This window comes from Convolutriloba macropyga, chromosome 10 (genome assembly GCF_964194025.1).
Source record: "Convolutriloba macropyga chromosome 10, txConMacr16.3, whole genome shotgun sequence".
Lineage (NCBI taxonomy): Eukaryota > Metazoa > Xenacoelomorpha > Acoela > Convolutidae > Convolutriloba > Convolutriloba macropyga.
Window position 1 is genome coordinate 11,774,029 of NC_134477.1, and position 15,446 is coordinate 11,789,474.

The 15,446-nt window shown below is 33.6% G+C and overlaps 2 protein-coding genes across 2 annotated transcripts in view; one reads left to right on the forward strand and one right to left on the reverse strand.

Annotated features, from left to right (window-relative positions):
• The first annotated feature begins 296 nt into the window (after positions 1 to 296).
• Positions 297 to 12,429, forward strand: LOC142347918 (uncharacterized). The gene is made up of 3 exons (XM_075399083.1): positions 297 to 714; positions 4,533 to 4,686; positions 12,300 to 12,429. Exons 1-3 carry the CDS (start codon positions 483 to 485, stop codon positions 12,427 to 12,429), a joined length of 516 nt encoding a protein of 171 aa, XP_075255198.1. The 5' UTR covers positions 297 to 482.
• A 470-nt stretch (positions 12,430 to 12,899) lies between these two features.
• The window catches only part of LOC142347919 (uncharacterized), a 27,830-nt gene continuing 25,283 nt past the window's right edge, over positions 12,900 to 15,446 (reverse strand). Inside the window, exon 9 of the mRNA XM_075399085.1 lies at positions 12,900 to 12,985. Within this exon, the coding sequence (XP_075255200.1) occupies positions 12,900 to 12,985 (86 nt within the window). The remainder of the gene's footprint in view (positions 12,986 to 15,446) is intronic.

Consider the following 15,446-nt stretch of genomic DNA (forward strand, 5'->3'; position numbering starts at 1 on the left):
ACATTCAATTTTCAAGCATGGGCGTGAAAAAGCTCGACAAAACGGAGTGTATGTACGCTTTTTTTCGGACTTTGGTCACGTAATTACGGTTTAGAGGGTACCATGGACAAAAAGTTTGTTAACTGTGAAGGCCTACAGGGTACCAGTTTGTTAAAAATTAAATAAGAGGGTTAAAAAGATAAATAATAGATTATTACAAAAGCTAGTATACTGATAAATATCGGAAGTTTCTTTTCGATTCTATTAGAAAAAGCGAAATAATTTTAAAGATAGAAAAACGCGCCTACCGTCTTTGCAGTATATTTTTGCATCGCATTCAAAGGCGAGCTGAGTATTATTTTGGCACGATGCAAATTCCAGACAACCTTCGAAAATTTTGCTAAAACTGCAGTTACCCTAATCACGCCATTCTTGGATTTGCAATGACTATTGATACAAGTCATAACTATTGGTTGAAGTCTTTACCAATTGGTTAAGCAGAGATGTTAAAAGCTCCGACGGGATCAATGAAGGCCAAAAGGATTAAGATCAGCGTGAACGAAGCCTCTGTAAACAAATTGTTTACAATTTCTGTCAATATTGTTATTTATATTCGACCTTGCTTCGTCAGTTTTGAAACATTGCTTTTTATTTTGATTGATGCTTGCTTGCATGTGACAAAAACGATGTTGTGTCTTTCAATCTTGCTGGCGCTCTGTCTTGTTGGCGGTAAAGGTGAGAGATCAATTTGACTTTGTAAACCTCTAAAAAACATGACTATGAATGATGTTCTTATTGTCGGTTTTTGTATTTGAGACGTTGACCTGCCTTATTTATCAAAAACAAGTTAAAGACGAAAACTGTATTGAAAACTTTCAATATTCCAATTGAGAGGAAAATGAATTAATTGATGTTGGAAAAATGAGTTTTTTTTTGCAAAATTTTGATTTTATCGAGCAATCACAAATCTTCATTGCCTTTCAATTAAATATTGAAAAAAATTCCTCTAAACTATGTTTTAACACTCAGTATTTTGTCTGCTATTGTTACTGACTGTTTATGGTGTGTTGATATTTTTGTATAATGGAACATTTGTTTCACTATCTAAAAGCATTTCGATATAGAATATAAGTTCAGTTTTTGTGTCTTATTTTTCTTTTCAAATAATCTTTCAACAAATTATGCGTCAGCTTTGGGAAGAAAATCGAGCACAGATAGAAAAAAAAAGTGGGCTCTGTTCCACTGCTTGTGTTGAATCAGTTGCAGGTCCTCGAATTCAAAGTGTAAAAATTTGTGGCAAAAATTTAACCCGTCAGTCATTGGATAGGACAATAAAATTTTGTTCGTGGATAAGGAGGAAAGAAAATAGCGAAATTCGCGCAGAATTGAAAAAAAAAACTGCTATAAAAAGCAACAAAGCCAATAAAAAAATTCGCAAGAATTCCCCCGATTTTTAAAAAGCAGGGAGCGGGTAGACTGAAATTAACTTCCAAATCACGCAATCAAGCCGGTCGCGAGGATCATGCATACCATACTGCAGCATTGAAAGCCCGATTGTGTGGGTTTCAATTTCAAACTGTGTCCAAAAGACAAATTGATCTTTTTATAAGATTTGAACTGTAGAGAACTAAGTGATTAAATAAATTTGCATTAAAAGTTAACTATTTTTTGAAATATTCCTATTTTCGTAGAATCAAATCGTAAGTTTAATATAATCATACGTGACATTAAAAATGTTGTACATGTTCTTTCGTCGGAAAACAAAATTGGCGACATGAACATTGATTTCTGTTCTTATCAATATTTATACTTTTTCAAATTTAGGCCATCACTTTGTATAACTTGAGCCTCATTTTTAAATTTTGGTTCCAACTGATCCAATGTCTATGAGAAAAATCTGAAAACTTAACAGTTCTAAAAAATGCTACTAATGAACTCAGATTTAGAAGTCCCTTCAGCAAGTATATTTTGCACGCACAGTCCCCCAGTTACAGAAATTCATGAAATAGTAAGTTGTAACTTGTGTTTTTTGTATAATTTTTGTATGGGGGAGTACAATTAAATTGCATCCTTAAATCTGCAGAAAAAACTGAAAACATTCTTATTTTTTTATACATTATAAAAACTTAAGCACTAATTGATTCTTGCAATATCTTAAGCTAATTTCATTCATATCGACAACCTCCTTATTTGAACACTGATTTCCACCCCAGTCGAAATCAAATGGATATCTTGAAAGATGTTGGAAGAATTTTGGAAGAATAAGATGATACATCTTGTAGCAGAGTTTACCTATTTCAAATTTTCTACAAAAATATTAAAAAATCCAAAAAAGAAAGCACGAATATTCTCTTTTCTAATCTTCTAATGAGAAGATAATTGTACAAAATTGGGACGAAGTTATTTACCAAAAAAGTTTTGTCAAAAGGATTAATTTTGTGAATTCAGTAAAAAGAAAGAATGATAAATCAATTATAAAAGTTAACAGCAGCGTCCCATTGGAATATATTTGCAAGTATCTTTAAAAATAACTTTTTGTCCTTGCAAAAGAGTTAACGTGTCGCAAAATTCTGACACTAAAATTTGTTAATATCATCCTTTACACTTTTATTTTACATAGCAATTGCATTCATCTCGCAAAATCTTGCACGACTGTCACAGCGCTCAACTTATCTTAGTCTCAAGATCAGTATTGAAAATATTTTCAACTCCCAATGAAAAGCCTATGAAAACTTAAACGATAGCCTAAAATACCGCATAAATAATAAAAAAAACATAGCAGGACAAGTCCTGGCGTACAATTCAAAGAAATATCATTGACTAAAGAGAAAACTAGACCTAAAACGGACTATGAATAAATTGGGAAAACCATTTAGAAAAAAATCCGATCCAAAAAATCGAAAAAACAGTAAAAATCAAAGTGAAATTGCCGCATGTGAACAAAAAACCCTTACCGAGAAACCAAATTTTTGTTCAAACACCGTTTTCTCACTCTACTTTAAAATTAGAGCGAAATAAATTCACGCCGCAAAAGCACTCGCTTTTTCGCTCCAATTCTTGTTTCGGCGTGACCAAAATCACTACTCCAATTTGACTTCAAAAATCATGAACATAGCCGGAAGAATTCCGGAAACGAATCGAAGCAGAAAATTGCCCATACTTATGACTAAACCAGTAGAACAACTATTGTGAACCCTGAACCTCCACAAATGCCATACAAAGTTTAAGGAAGAATAGAAACGGCATTCAAAAACAAATTGAACAAAAAACTAGAAACAGTTAATGAGTTTTTTTATAGCACAAGGAAACACAAAGCCGAGTAAAGTTCCTTTGCAATTAAAGCAATGAAAAGCTCGTAAAACAATGGGCAAGTCATAATAGGGTAAGAAACTTGTCGAAGATTTAAAAAAGAAGAAAAACTGCAAAAAAAAGAAAAATGGTTTAAAATTTCTCAATTTTTCTGTCAATTTTCCTACGAAAAAAATGATTTATACCACCAAAATTTTTATTGAATTTGTATCTGAATGTTCCTTAAGTAACAAGTTTCTATTCAACTCCCACTTAAAGCATTAAAACAAAAAACATTAAAAAAATCATTAAATTTCGTCTAAAAATCAGCAAAACTGATCAAAAACCTCCAAATTAGCATTAAACTCAAATTAATCTTCAAGTCAAACTTGAAATCTTCAATTCCTATCAAAACAAGACTAAAATTAATACAACATCATAATCAAACCTCATAACCATCAAAAGTTAAAAAAAAACTGCTTTAAAAAGCCGCACGTGAATAAAAAATTTTCGCTCGCTTAGAGAAACTATTTTCACGCATCAATTTTTCGCTCTCTTAAAAACAGCGGTATGAACAAAAACCACTCTCTTTCTTTTCGCTCCGCTTTTCACTTTTGTTCAGCACCAAAATCGCTACAAATTTTTTCATTTCCCGCTTCAAAAATCTCTCCAATAAAATTGATTAAAAAAGGACTTCTCCAATACTTCTCTTCGAGTCGTAATAAAAATGTGTGAACAGATCTTAAAAAAAGACAGCGCCCCAATACCATTCAAATTCATTCCAATACCATACAAATTAAGAAAAAAACTTTTAAGACACGATTATCTTTATAAAAACGGAGCAAGAGAAGAGAAGAAACCCTTTTAAACCAGAGGGAGCCCAAAATTTTTTTAAAAGCTTTGTTTTGATCAAAACCTGATTAAGTAATTAAATTTTTTTGCTTCCATAGCCATTGAGGTCACAACTTTAGTCAGAAACAATTGTGTACTTAGAAAAGTTCTGACATAAAACTAATAGGCTCTTTTGGCTCAGCTAAAAACAGTTCCATCTAAATTTTTGTTCCAGTACAAAATAGGGCTGAAGGTTTTAACTAGCAAAGTCATTTGTAATGAATTCTGTGAAGATTATGCACTAAGCATTTTCAGCGCTCATTCCGCAATTTTTGTTCTAATAAATCCAGCAATTTCCTTGACCTGAGAAAAAACAATGAGAAAGTTTAATTAAACGTTATTGGCCCTAAAATTAATCAATTTTAATGGTTCAGAGACAAATGCAGCTGGTGGAAGAAATGGAAATGGTGGAACTAGTGCAAGCAGTGGAAGCAGTAGCAGAAGTGGAGGAGGAGTCAGAAGAGAGTCACTGGACTTCATCCTACCAGATCCAGATGATGAGTTGGGCAATAAGTGTTTACAGTACAGGTTATTAGCATATGCTAAGTCAATTCATACGCTGATGTCATTTTGGCATTTTTTGCACCTCAAGCAACATAAACGAAAGCCCGATCTTTTCTGTTTGTGTCCCCAGGACGTTATGCACCCGCAGTTAAAGAGCAAGTGCCAGTACATAGTAAGATACCATGTAAAACAATGGCACGTGCGTTTGGGGGTGTAAATAATGCACCCACTAAGCTGGCGGTGGGGGCACAAACGGAAAATATCCCGAAAGCCTTATATTTTAAATTTCTGTGACATAGTTTTTCACAAAGTCGAATCACAAGAATAGATTGTCTATAGACAAACTATGCTGCTGGTCCGTACATTAGATACTTAAATGACGGGATTAATCGCGGGACCACATGAATAACTTGAGAGTTCAACCCCTATTTTACTCTTGGTATATAGTTATTTATTAAAGAAAATTAAATGCAAATATGAATTAATAAGTTATGTTAAACAGCATCAATTAGGAACCGAGCATGAAGGGATAGAATAGCTAAATTAGTAAGACTGTGACAGCACTGGTTAGCACAGGTTGATTTATTATAAGTTATACTCGTAACTTAGATAGCATTTAAGAGATGTTAAGTTGAACTTACCTGATTTCCAAAATTGTGATAAGTTAATATTTTCTGACTTAGAGAGTTCTTAGTTCGGAACTAGTCACAAAAATTTCTAAATTAAAATCTGTCTCATATTAGTTGAGATTTAAGCAAGGGAGCAAAATGGGAGTATTTGAAGCTGAAGTTACCGGTGACCAAATTGTGCGAAAGTGCGTGGTGGTTGAGCGTGCAAGCTCCTTTTTTAATTAAGGACACGTGTCTCTCTAGTATCCTATTGGATAGAGATAACAATGTCGACAGAGTTATCAAGGGTAAGTTGGTATTCTCAAAGTGGCGTGCTATATTGTTATTCTCTGTTCAAGTTAGTGATTTTAAAATAGTAGTTTATTCAAAACTACTTAGTAGTTGGTTCACATGTTAATTTGGACTTTGTCAAAATCAAATTTGTGCTTCACGCACCATAACGTAAGTTCTCAAAAAGTACTACAATTATCCAACAATGTTACTCAGTGTAGCACACTTCAGTAAAAAACTATTATTTGTTTCCATTTATACGCCTAAATTCATCCACTGGGAAAATCTTGGTCCACAGCCGATCATCGTTATTAATACCAGTTCCGTTTGAGTCATCTATGGAATCCCACTCGCTACCCTCTTGAATAAATCTTTGAGTTATTTATTCTGTACTGGCACCCAAATTTTTCATGACACTGACTTACAATGCATACGATGCGAAAAAAAGTTTTGAGCACCACTCCTTTTGGATTTACCGAATGGACATTTTCCTTTGTTTTCTTATATCCAGTCGATAATTAAGGATAACGTGTAAGGCATTCGGAGATAAGTATAGCCCAAGAGCTGCAGGGGGCTGTGGATAGCCAGGCACATAACTGTCGTAGTGAATGAGATAATAAGCGATCATTTTCTCTAAGTTTCACCTGATTCTCCAAATTAGTTAACAAATGAGATCGCTTCGATTGAATTATGACAAGTTAGTTTCTCCAACAGAACAAAAGATTAGATAACAGAGCCAGCAAATGTAAATTCAATTTGGTCAGTTGATTTTCGTATACTAACACCGGGTTTGGTAATTGATAGGCATGCTTGAGCCCTTTAAGTATCTGACAATAAAACTCTCAAAATACCTCCAAAAAAGAGCGTGCCAAAATACGTCGAGGGTTTGAAGAAATTTCTTTGATTCTTTTGTGAGGTAGAATTGAATCGCAAAGGGCAAACGTTTTCGGGGACACCGAGGCAATTAAAAAGATTACCAAGAGCTGATTTAGGATCGTTCATTCATGATGTGTTGTCTATAAGTTGCTCTTTTTCGACGAGTTTTAGTAGGCAAGAGGAAACAAAGTATCAGAGCCCATAGCTTCTCCTCAAACTTTTTTTTCGACTAAGCAGTTCCTCTTGATAAAATTATCACTTTCGTTTATGATTTTGACTGAACATAGCTTGCACTTATCCTTCCTGAGTTATAAACTGTATTCCGCTCCCGATACTGTTAGAATTTCCAACGCTTTACACAGATCGTCCTCAGTTCTTGCCATAATTTCGTCATCAAAATACCAGCAGTGTTGCATGGGGTGATTATGATTATTACATGAGGTGAACTATAAATAATAACTAAAAATTATATTTATTATTATTATTATTATTATTATTCATGTATGTGGAAACACTATGTCACAGATAAATTGTTGAAAAAATGCTTTCAATTATGCAATTTGACGGGCAGAATGTCAATGCAATTTTTTGTGTTTCGATATTGCCTTAAAAATTGTTTGTGACACTGTTTTTGTAACAAATTATTTTGCAATGATGTCGACACACAGAAACACATCAGAATATTTTTCTGTTCAGAACTTTTTTATATCTAAATCTAAACATCTATTCATGAGTCCACTATTAGTCTAACTTGTTCGTTTGCAAGTATCTTTAACGGCCGCTAACTCCAATCTGTTTACTATATCCAATCTGTTTAATAGTTTGTGTGCTTAAAAGTTTTACCAAATTCAAAAAACAGAAACAAGACTAAATTGCTATTACCTTGTTCAATCGCGACATCAGGCCGGGGCACAAACAATTTTGCATTTAAAAACGATTTGAAATCATACGTGATATCTTGCGTCATATAATATACCAAAGCAACAATTTTATGAAAACAAAGGAAATAACATGCTCAAATCAACGCGTAAAGCATAACTATAGATATTTTTTTGATTTTTATTCATTTATAAACTACAAACATTCCAAAATAATATATTCTAGTTAAAGAATTGTGTTAAATTCGAATTCTCAAGAGACCAAAACCTGTTGAGGCTTCTTGTACAATGTTTTCGGGACTATTGACGGATCTAATCAGTTGTGTGAACCAACCCCTCCCCCGGCCTCATCATAGTGGGCAGAATGCTTTTAAGCCCTAAGCGCACGTGCTAATTTTAAAAATAAACCTGTTATGTAAGAATTCATATGTTGTAAGTGAGGGTCACTGATCTTATTGTTACTGGCCTATAACGTAGTGAAACATTTAAAAATAGTTACCGATTGCCAAGCAGCATGTAGAATAAGCAATTCCCGAAACATCTGACAATTTAGATGTCTGAATTTTAGCCTGGCATTTTTTGTTTTTTTTTCTATGACTACAACTTTTTCATGAATTTTGTACGACTGAAAAGTAATAATTTCCGATTTTTTCTCATTTTTATAAACACTTTATTTGCGCTTTGTTTTAGACCTTTTCGTAATTTCTCTTCTCATTTTCTGAAAGTTCTGTGACTACAATTTTTCATAGACGCCATATTATAAAGTTTTACTTTTATAAATTGTTTATCTATGAGGTCAACCCTGGCACGTTTTAATTGTTATCTGTAGTAGGTGTTTGCAAAAGTTGAGCAGTTTACCGATCAAGAAGAATTCTTTTTTAATGCATCCATTACGTTGAGATTCAAAAATTTCAAAAGATGTTGGTGTTCAAAATTATTACAATCATTTAGTAGCGCAAAAAGCGTTACATAGTCTTAATGCACAACTTTTCTGTGTTTTTGATATTAATAGAAGCGCTAAATGGTTTTAAATAAAAAGTTAAATTTTTTTCTAGATAGAAGAGCAGAGTTTCCAAATAGGAATATCTCCAAAATATGAAAAGGTTTTGATAAAAACACGTTTAAAGTCTTCATAACTGACAATAAACTGATTCAGACACTTGCAAGATTTAATCAAAACGAAAGCGCAGGCCACATCCAAATAATTTGCGATCGTTTTTTGCAATCGTTTCCATCTTTAGTCATACAGAAAAACAATATAAGTTTTCATCTTTTTCATTTTCTCTACATTTTTTTCGGTCCTTCAATGACGTACATTTCAAATTAGTACTTTATATTTCGGATGACATACATAAAAACCACTGATATAATTAGAAGATGTGTCAGGTATTAATTCCTTGAGGTACTCGACCAAAAACACAATATAAGTCAGACGAACTTGGGTTATCGATAGTGTCCAGTGCAATATTCGAGATCAAGTTCTGAATAAGGTTTTGATTGCGTTGTCAGTCTGGTCCATACCAGTTTTTAAATCTATTTGGCGTGTACTATACTTGAACTTCAATATATTCGATCCGGCCCATACTCCAATTTCAGTCTGTTTCTACAGCCTATACAAATTTTCATGTCAATTTGGTGGAGTATTTTACTCTGGTTATGAAAATAATCTGATTTGAAAAGTTCCAAAAACTCAACCTGCAAAACGTCTGTAGAACACAAGCCAGAAAAAAAAGGAAAAACACTCAGAAAATGAAAACGGAAATTCTTTCAGTTTGAACAATGAATATTAAAATATACATGTTAATAAACCATACGTTCTGAACGTATTGGAGAACTAACTAATCAGGGGAATACCTTTTAAAGACAAAGATGCACATTACTTGGTTAGTCAAAGAACAAACAACTGATTGTTGGAAATAAGGAAATGACGTTAAAACAAACTAAACGTTGCGTGCTACAACAATAAAAAGTAGCAAAGTAGCCAAAATAATTGAAAAAAATGCTTCGAAAATGAACTCCTTCAAAAATACCGGACAAAAAGGTAACACAGCTCGAGAAAAAATAATAAGCGGAAACTTCCTTATAGTTCATTTGTAACCACCATTTGATATTTTCTTTAAAAATGTATTAAAAAAGGCAGATTTTGGAAAAAAGTCAGAATCCTAAAGAGGGAATTTCTATCCCTTTGACAAAAAGGAACATTGGTAATTTGGTAACCAGTCACGCCCCTATTTCTACCCACATAGTTACGTGATGAATTCCTTAAAAAAGTACTAAATATACTTAAACAACTAATACAGCTGAGTTCATATCTTGAAATTTTTCAAGGCCGTAATTGGCCCGTATTTCCATCAAGGACTGCAGTAGCCTCCAATTTGTTTAATTTGTTTATGCTTATTGAAAACAATCGCAGAATGACAGATTACTGATAAATATATTACGTGCCAGCCGGTCCTAATTTTTAAATTTTTAAGTTCTGTCAATGAACTTAAAAAGTTAAATATTCGGAATTTTATACACGTTCTATGAATTTGTATAACTGTTAAATACTGTAAAGAGAAGTTACATACTTGGTGACGTAATTATGCTGATAACTTGGGTGTTAAAACGAAATTATATATGTACTCAACTGACACGAAGAAACGCACAAAAGCCGGAAATTGCCCAACTTTAAGATCAGTAAATATATACGAAGGACCAACACAACTTGAGGTACAAAACTATTTATTCTAACATTGAATGTTCTTTATTAACACGAGCGAAATTAGATAAAAAAAAATTGAACTGGAAGTCTTTGTCTAGTTTCTAAGTTATCATTGACATTGAGGGATTTTAATTATAACAGTTAACAGCTATTAAAACTCAAGGCAACTAGTGGATATATTACGTATATCCACTAGTGGATATAAAACGTATATCCATAATAAGTCCTTATAAAATGGCGATATTTCTAGTTAATTGTTCTGAATATTAACTCTAGAACACAGATAACAACCTTAAAAGTTAGCGCGATACATGAACTCATCCGTGATTCAAACTACACACAGTAAGCAATTTACAAACAGTCAATTAAAAATGCGTTTGATTTTCTACACTCTTTAGCCTTCGAGAATTATGAAACAAAATGCGGGTAGTTGAAAAATTAATGTACTGATATTTGGCTTACAAATTACAGTGCAAAACAAGGATCAATTTACTCGGGACGGGTTTTTATTCTTTATCAATAGATCTATCGAAATATACGTCTTAAATTGACAAATATTGACTGATCACCTCTCTTTTCAAGACTTGAAACTTGTGAAGACCTTTCAAGACTTGTCAAGTCTAAGTGAAATCTTAGAAAAAAGTGGACATGTGCTGATTCAAGTCTTGAACAAGACTTGACAAGCCTTGAGGCAGGTTCTTTGGCAAGACTTGACAGGTCTTGATTATTGCGCAATTAATCATCAAATTACAGTTTTGAGAGGACAACATTTATAAAGAATACATTTCAAAGATAGCTAAAATTTGTTTTTTAGGAGCACTTTATAAGTCCTACGAAGCCATTTGTGACTTGACCATCTATCAACCTATAATTTTCCATAGATTGATCCTTAAGTAATTTTTTTCGGTGAGTTGAAAGCGGTGACCGTGACTGATATCTTTGGGCAATTTCCGAAAATCTTTCATTCTCTGTAAGGTGAATTTTGAGGAAGTACTCGCTTTTTTGTGCTCATTTTTTTCATTGTAGGCTCTTGATTGCAAGCCATGGAAATTGGCGCTTTTTTTCTTTCGTTGCCAAACGGAACAAAACCAATTTTATAAGCTTTGTTCAAGGCTTGACTGAAGAATGGTCAAATCTTGGCAAAGACTTGCTTAAGACTTGTCACGTCTTGACAAATACCCTACCCAAGCCTGCTAAAGATTCAAAACTTGGTTTAAGACCTGCCGAGTCTAAGAAGTGACATCATCAGGGCTATTATACTGTATTGACCAAAGACTTGTTCTTTCACTGAATCAGTACTGATTAAGACTTGACGTTCAGTCCGTGTATATTTCAGACTTCTAAAGCATTAAACGATTGACCGAAAGTGTCGAAGATTGTTAAAACCCTTTCCTCGATTTTTTGTTCTTATGGGGAACGTTTGATTGTTACATATGTTTTAATATTTTGAAAAAAGAACAAAACATACAAAATTAAGAGTTCCTTTGCGTCTGTCCTCGGTGACTTTTTAGTTCTCAATTTGGCGATGAAAGGAAAAATCACTTCTCATAAGTCATTTGACTTCAAAAATCACAAGAATTATACCCAGGAAACGAATTTACCACCAAAATCGATAGAAAAAATATTTTAAAAAAACAGACAAGTAATAGGAAAAAGCAATAATTAATATTTGTTTAAAAAAAGAATGACACAAAATTTCATATGAAATATTTTGATTTGGCTGCCCATCCGAATCTGGTTCGGATTTTAATCCTGCAAGAAGTTGCAGGAATATTGCAATATGCATAGCTTTGTAAGATCATGAAGATTAAAATCCGTCTTTCAAGAGCATCCTCAGAAAATCATTAACTGAAATCATGCAGAATACAAGAACTAAATCAAGGCTCCTAAAATCAACCGACAAATTTTAATGACGAAAAGAAAATTATTGTCCTTCAGTCTAAAATTTTATCCTGATCTTTTGGAAAAGTGCAAATACTAAAGGGAAACGAATTGAGCCGCTATCAGTTTAATTTCAGGGTTGTCGAAGAACAGTTGGATCCGACCACCAGGCTGTTGCTCCTTTTTAATTCAATAAATAATAACTTTTAGAACTGTCATCTTGCATCGTATGACTAGCAACATTCTGACAAGCTATCAAGTGAATTATTACAGTCCCGGCTTGGCTTATTCTTTATTACTACTACCATTCTACCTGATAACTTTCAATTGTTGTTCTTGAATGTGCACATGTTTTCATTTGAATGTAGAGCAATATGCTTTTGAAAATGCATATTTCAGCCGCTATTTCTGTCTGCTGAGGTATTGGGTGCCAGAGAAACAGAGCAACCGCGCACTTGAAGACTCGGACAGAACTACTCTGAATTGTCTTCAATATGAAGAATTTACCATACTTCAGGAATTTATATAAGGGTAAATTTTTATCGTGTAAGATCTTATAAGAGGCATTTTTATCGTGTAGATCTTATAAGAGGAATTTTTATCGTGTAAGATCTTATATAGGAGTTTTTATCGTGTAAGATCTTATAAGAGGAATTTTTATCGTATAATATCTGATAAACGTCTTATCAGATCTGATAAGAAAATGCATCCCCCTTACAGGCTATTAGCAGGATGGTTTTGCCAGAAATTTGTCAGATCTTAGACGATAAAAATTCCACGATCACTGGGGCATGAGAGAATCAGAAAATTAGAAACTCCACTTAGTCCACCATTGGTCACAAAAGTCAAACAAAAACTGCTTTGTAACTTCGGCTGCATTCCAAATCAGTCGATGTCAAATTTTAACTGGTTGTACAGTCAAATTGTAAAATTACTAAAAGCGCAGAGTTCTGAAGAAGAACCGTTGACACAAAACAAACAGGCAACTACCCGTAGAAGTCAGTTTGCAGGACCAGACAGGACCATAAAAAGTTTCGACGATTGTTCCGACAAATCTTTCACAGATGCTAATTCTTTGCCAGATACTAAACAGAACACAACAGACGATCTCTGCAGTGATATTCAACTACGCATTATTAAAAATTGTTCACAAAGATGCTGTTAGTAAGCCTCACAACGCTAGATGCAGTCGTTAAATAGATAAGGGTACCATTCTAGGCAACAACCCCCCCCCCCCCCCCGAATACATAAAAAGAATAATTGAAAAGTTCATGAAAACAGTTAAAATACGACTAGCAAGAATAAAAGAGTCAGCTTTTAAGTTAAAAACGTGTTTAAGCTCAGTCACATTTCGAAATATTTTATGAAAACAAATAAAGATGTTGGTCTCAAACTTAGTAGACTTTGGAGCAAAAAAGGAAATAAACTAGATTCAAATTAATCAGCATATGAAAGAGGATTTAGAAAAATTTAGAGGTATTCGAACGATAGAGTATTCAGCTAATATGCAAAAAAAGTGGGAGCAGAGGTTGCGCAGCGATACAAAGCTAAGCGAAAAAGGACACAAGGTGAATTAGGAAGCATTTTTTTTATTTTAAAAAAACAGTATTCGCAAAGCGCAAAGAGAATGATTCATCACCCAAATTTTAGGCTACCAGTTCCTAAAAACCATTTTATTTTCAGCAAAAACATGCAGAATAAAAGCCCAAAAGTAGACGAACGAAAAAGATTAAAAACCTAGATGTGGTACTTGCAATTGGAACGACGCTTATCAAACCGACTGACTACGCGCTAAAAAAAACTAATTTACTAGGACGTTAAAAATATACAACCCATTATTTAGCAACACCAAGGCCAAATTTAACAGGTTTAGTAGAGTATGCGAAACCCAGGCTAACTCGGCTCTCTGGAGCAATAACGGAAAAGAAAGAACAGGCACGCGAGGGACATCTGAAAACGTTGAATGTACCAGACGAAACAAAAAAGAAATTTGAATATCGGCATGATTGCCATCGTATTTCTAATGTTTCTTGCGCGATGTGAGTGTGTTTACAAAGAACACGGCAACCACAATCAGATGCAGTGCAGGCGCCAAAAATGAGCCAAACAATATCAATCGCAAGGCAAGATACATCAGCAAATTCTAACGATACACCAGTTCCTCCACAAAAACATAATCGAACATTTGGTAAGGCCCAAGGACCCATAAGAGAAAATAATTGAATATGCTCTTCTTCCGTAAACATGGAATTGGAATTGATCGTGACGTCCCTCCAACACATCAGGAACTGTTCATTGTTTAGAAATAATTGCGAAATAAAATGTCAGAAAATAAGTCAACGAAAAAGAGAGGTCTTACCGTTGACAAAAATCTATTGGAAATACTTAAGATATCGCAGTGCAGACAAACCAACCACCAGTTTATACGCTTGTGATTTGCAAACTTTCCTCATGTATACGATGTGTGCCACAGACATACATATTCCAAAACTAAGATGAGCGGAAACTAACTGTACATGAAGCTGAAAATGACATTGAGACAAGCAGCAAAATGTTTAAACTTAGCTTCAAGACTCTTTAAAAATATTTTAGATATGGTTACCAGCAATTATATAGAGTATTTTTTGAAAATTGGTCCTTGTAACTATGATAACCAAAAAACACATTAATCTTTGTGAAAAATTCCACTTTGTTTTGCAATATCTTTTGTTTCAAATGGCTATGTCATTTTCCTTCAAACAACAATTTTACGAAAAATCTGTTCAATTTTTAATTTCTTCGGAAAAGGAGATGTGGTAAACAATACTTTGTGTCATGTAAACTTATCCCGATGAAGCTACGGCTAATAATTAATCAACTCTCTTATCATTACTTTCAATGTTAACCATCTACGACCATGCATTTACCGAACAAACGTTTGTGTGCATAGTAAAACTTATGTCTTTTCACATGTATAGAGTGAGACTTTGTCTACTGTCAATTAATTTTTTCATTCTCTTTGATCACTTGAATTAGCAGCGCAATTTCTCTTCGCTCGCTGAGCGATTTATAGATTCAGCTGGATCAAGATAGAGTTTAATTGGCCGCCATGCACTTTCTAAGTTTCCTAATTGTAATTTGCTTCGCAAATAACTGGCATAAAAACAATTGTTGATGACAGCTAAATGTTAAAATTATATGGACTTTTTTAACCTTAGAGAGATCGCAAACGGGGTTTTCTGATTCGAATCTGAAAATTTTTGTCGTCCACAGTTTAGTTGTAGAGAGAAATTAGGTCAGTTAGCGATTTAAATCTAGAAGTTTTTATTGTGATAAGAAGCAATCAGCAATTACAAATATTACAACAGGAAGTATTGAACTTGACAGTGAAAATTGTGAAAGAACATTACGGAAAGAATTAACTCAAAAAAAGTCATAAGGCAACTGAATACCTCGTGAACACTTAAAAGGTCTATGAATTCATTCGAACAGGTTAAGTATCACAACTACAACGTGAGAAAAACTTGATTGAAGAGTACTAATTGCGTGAAAACATCACAGTGGTAG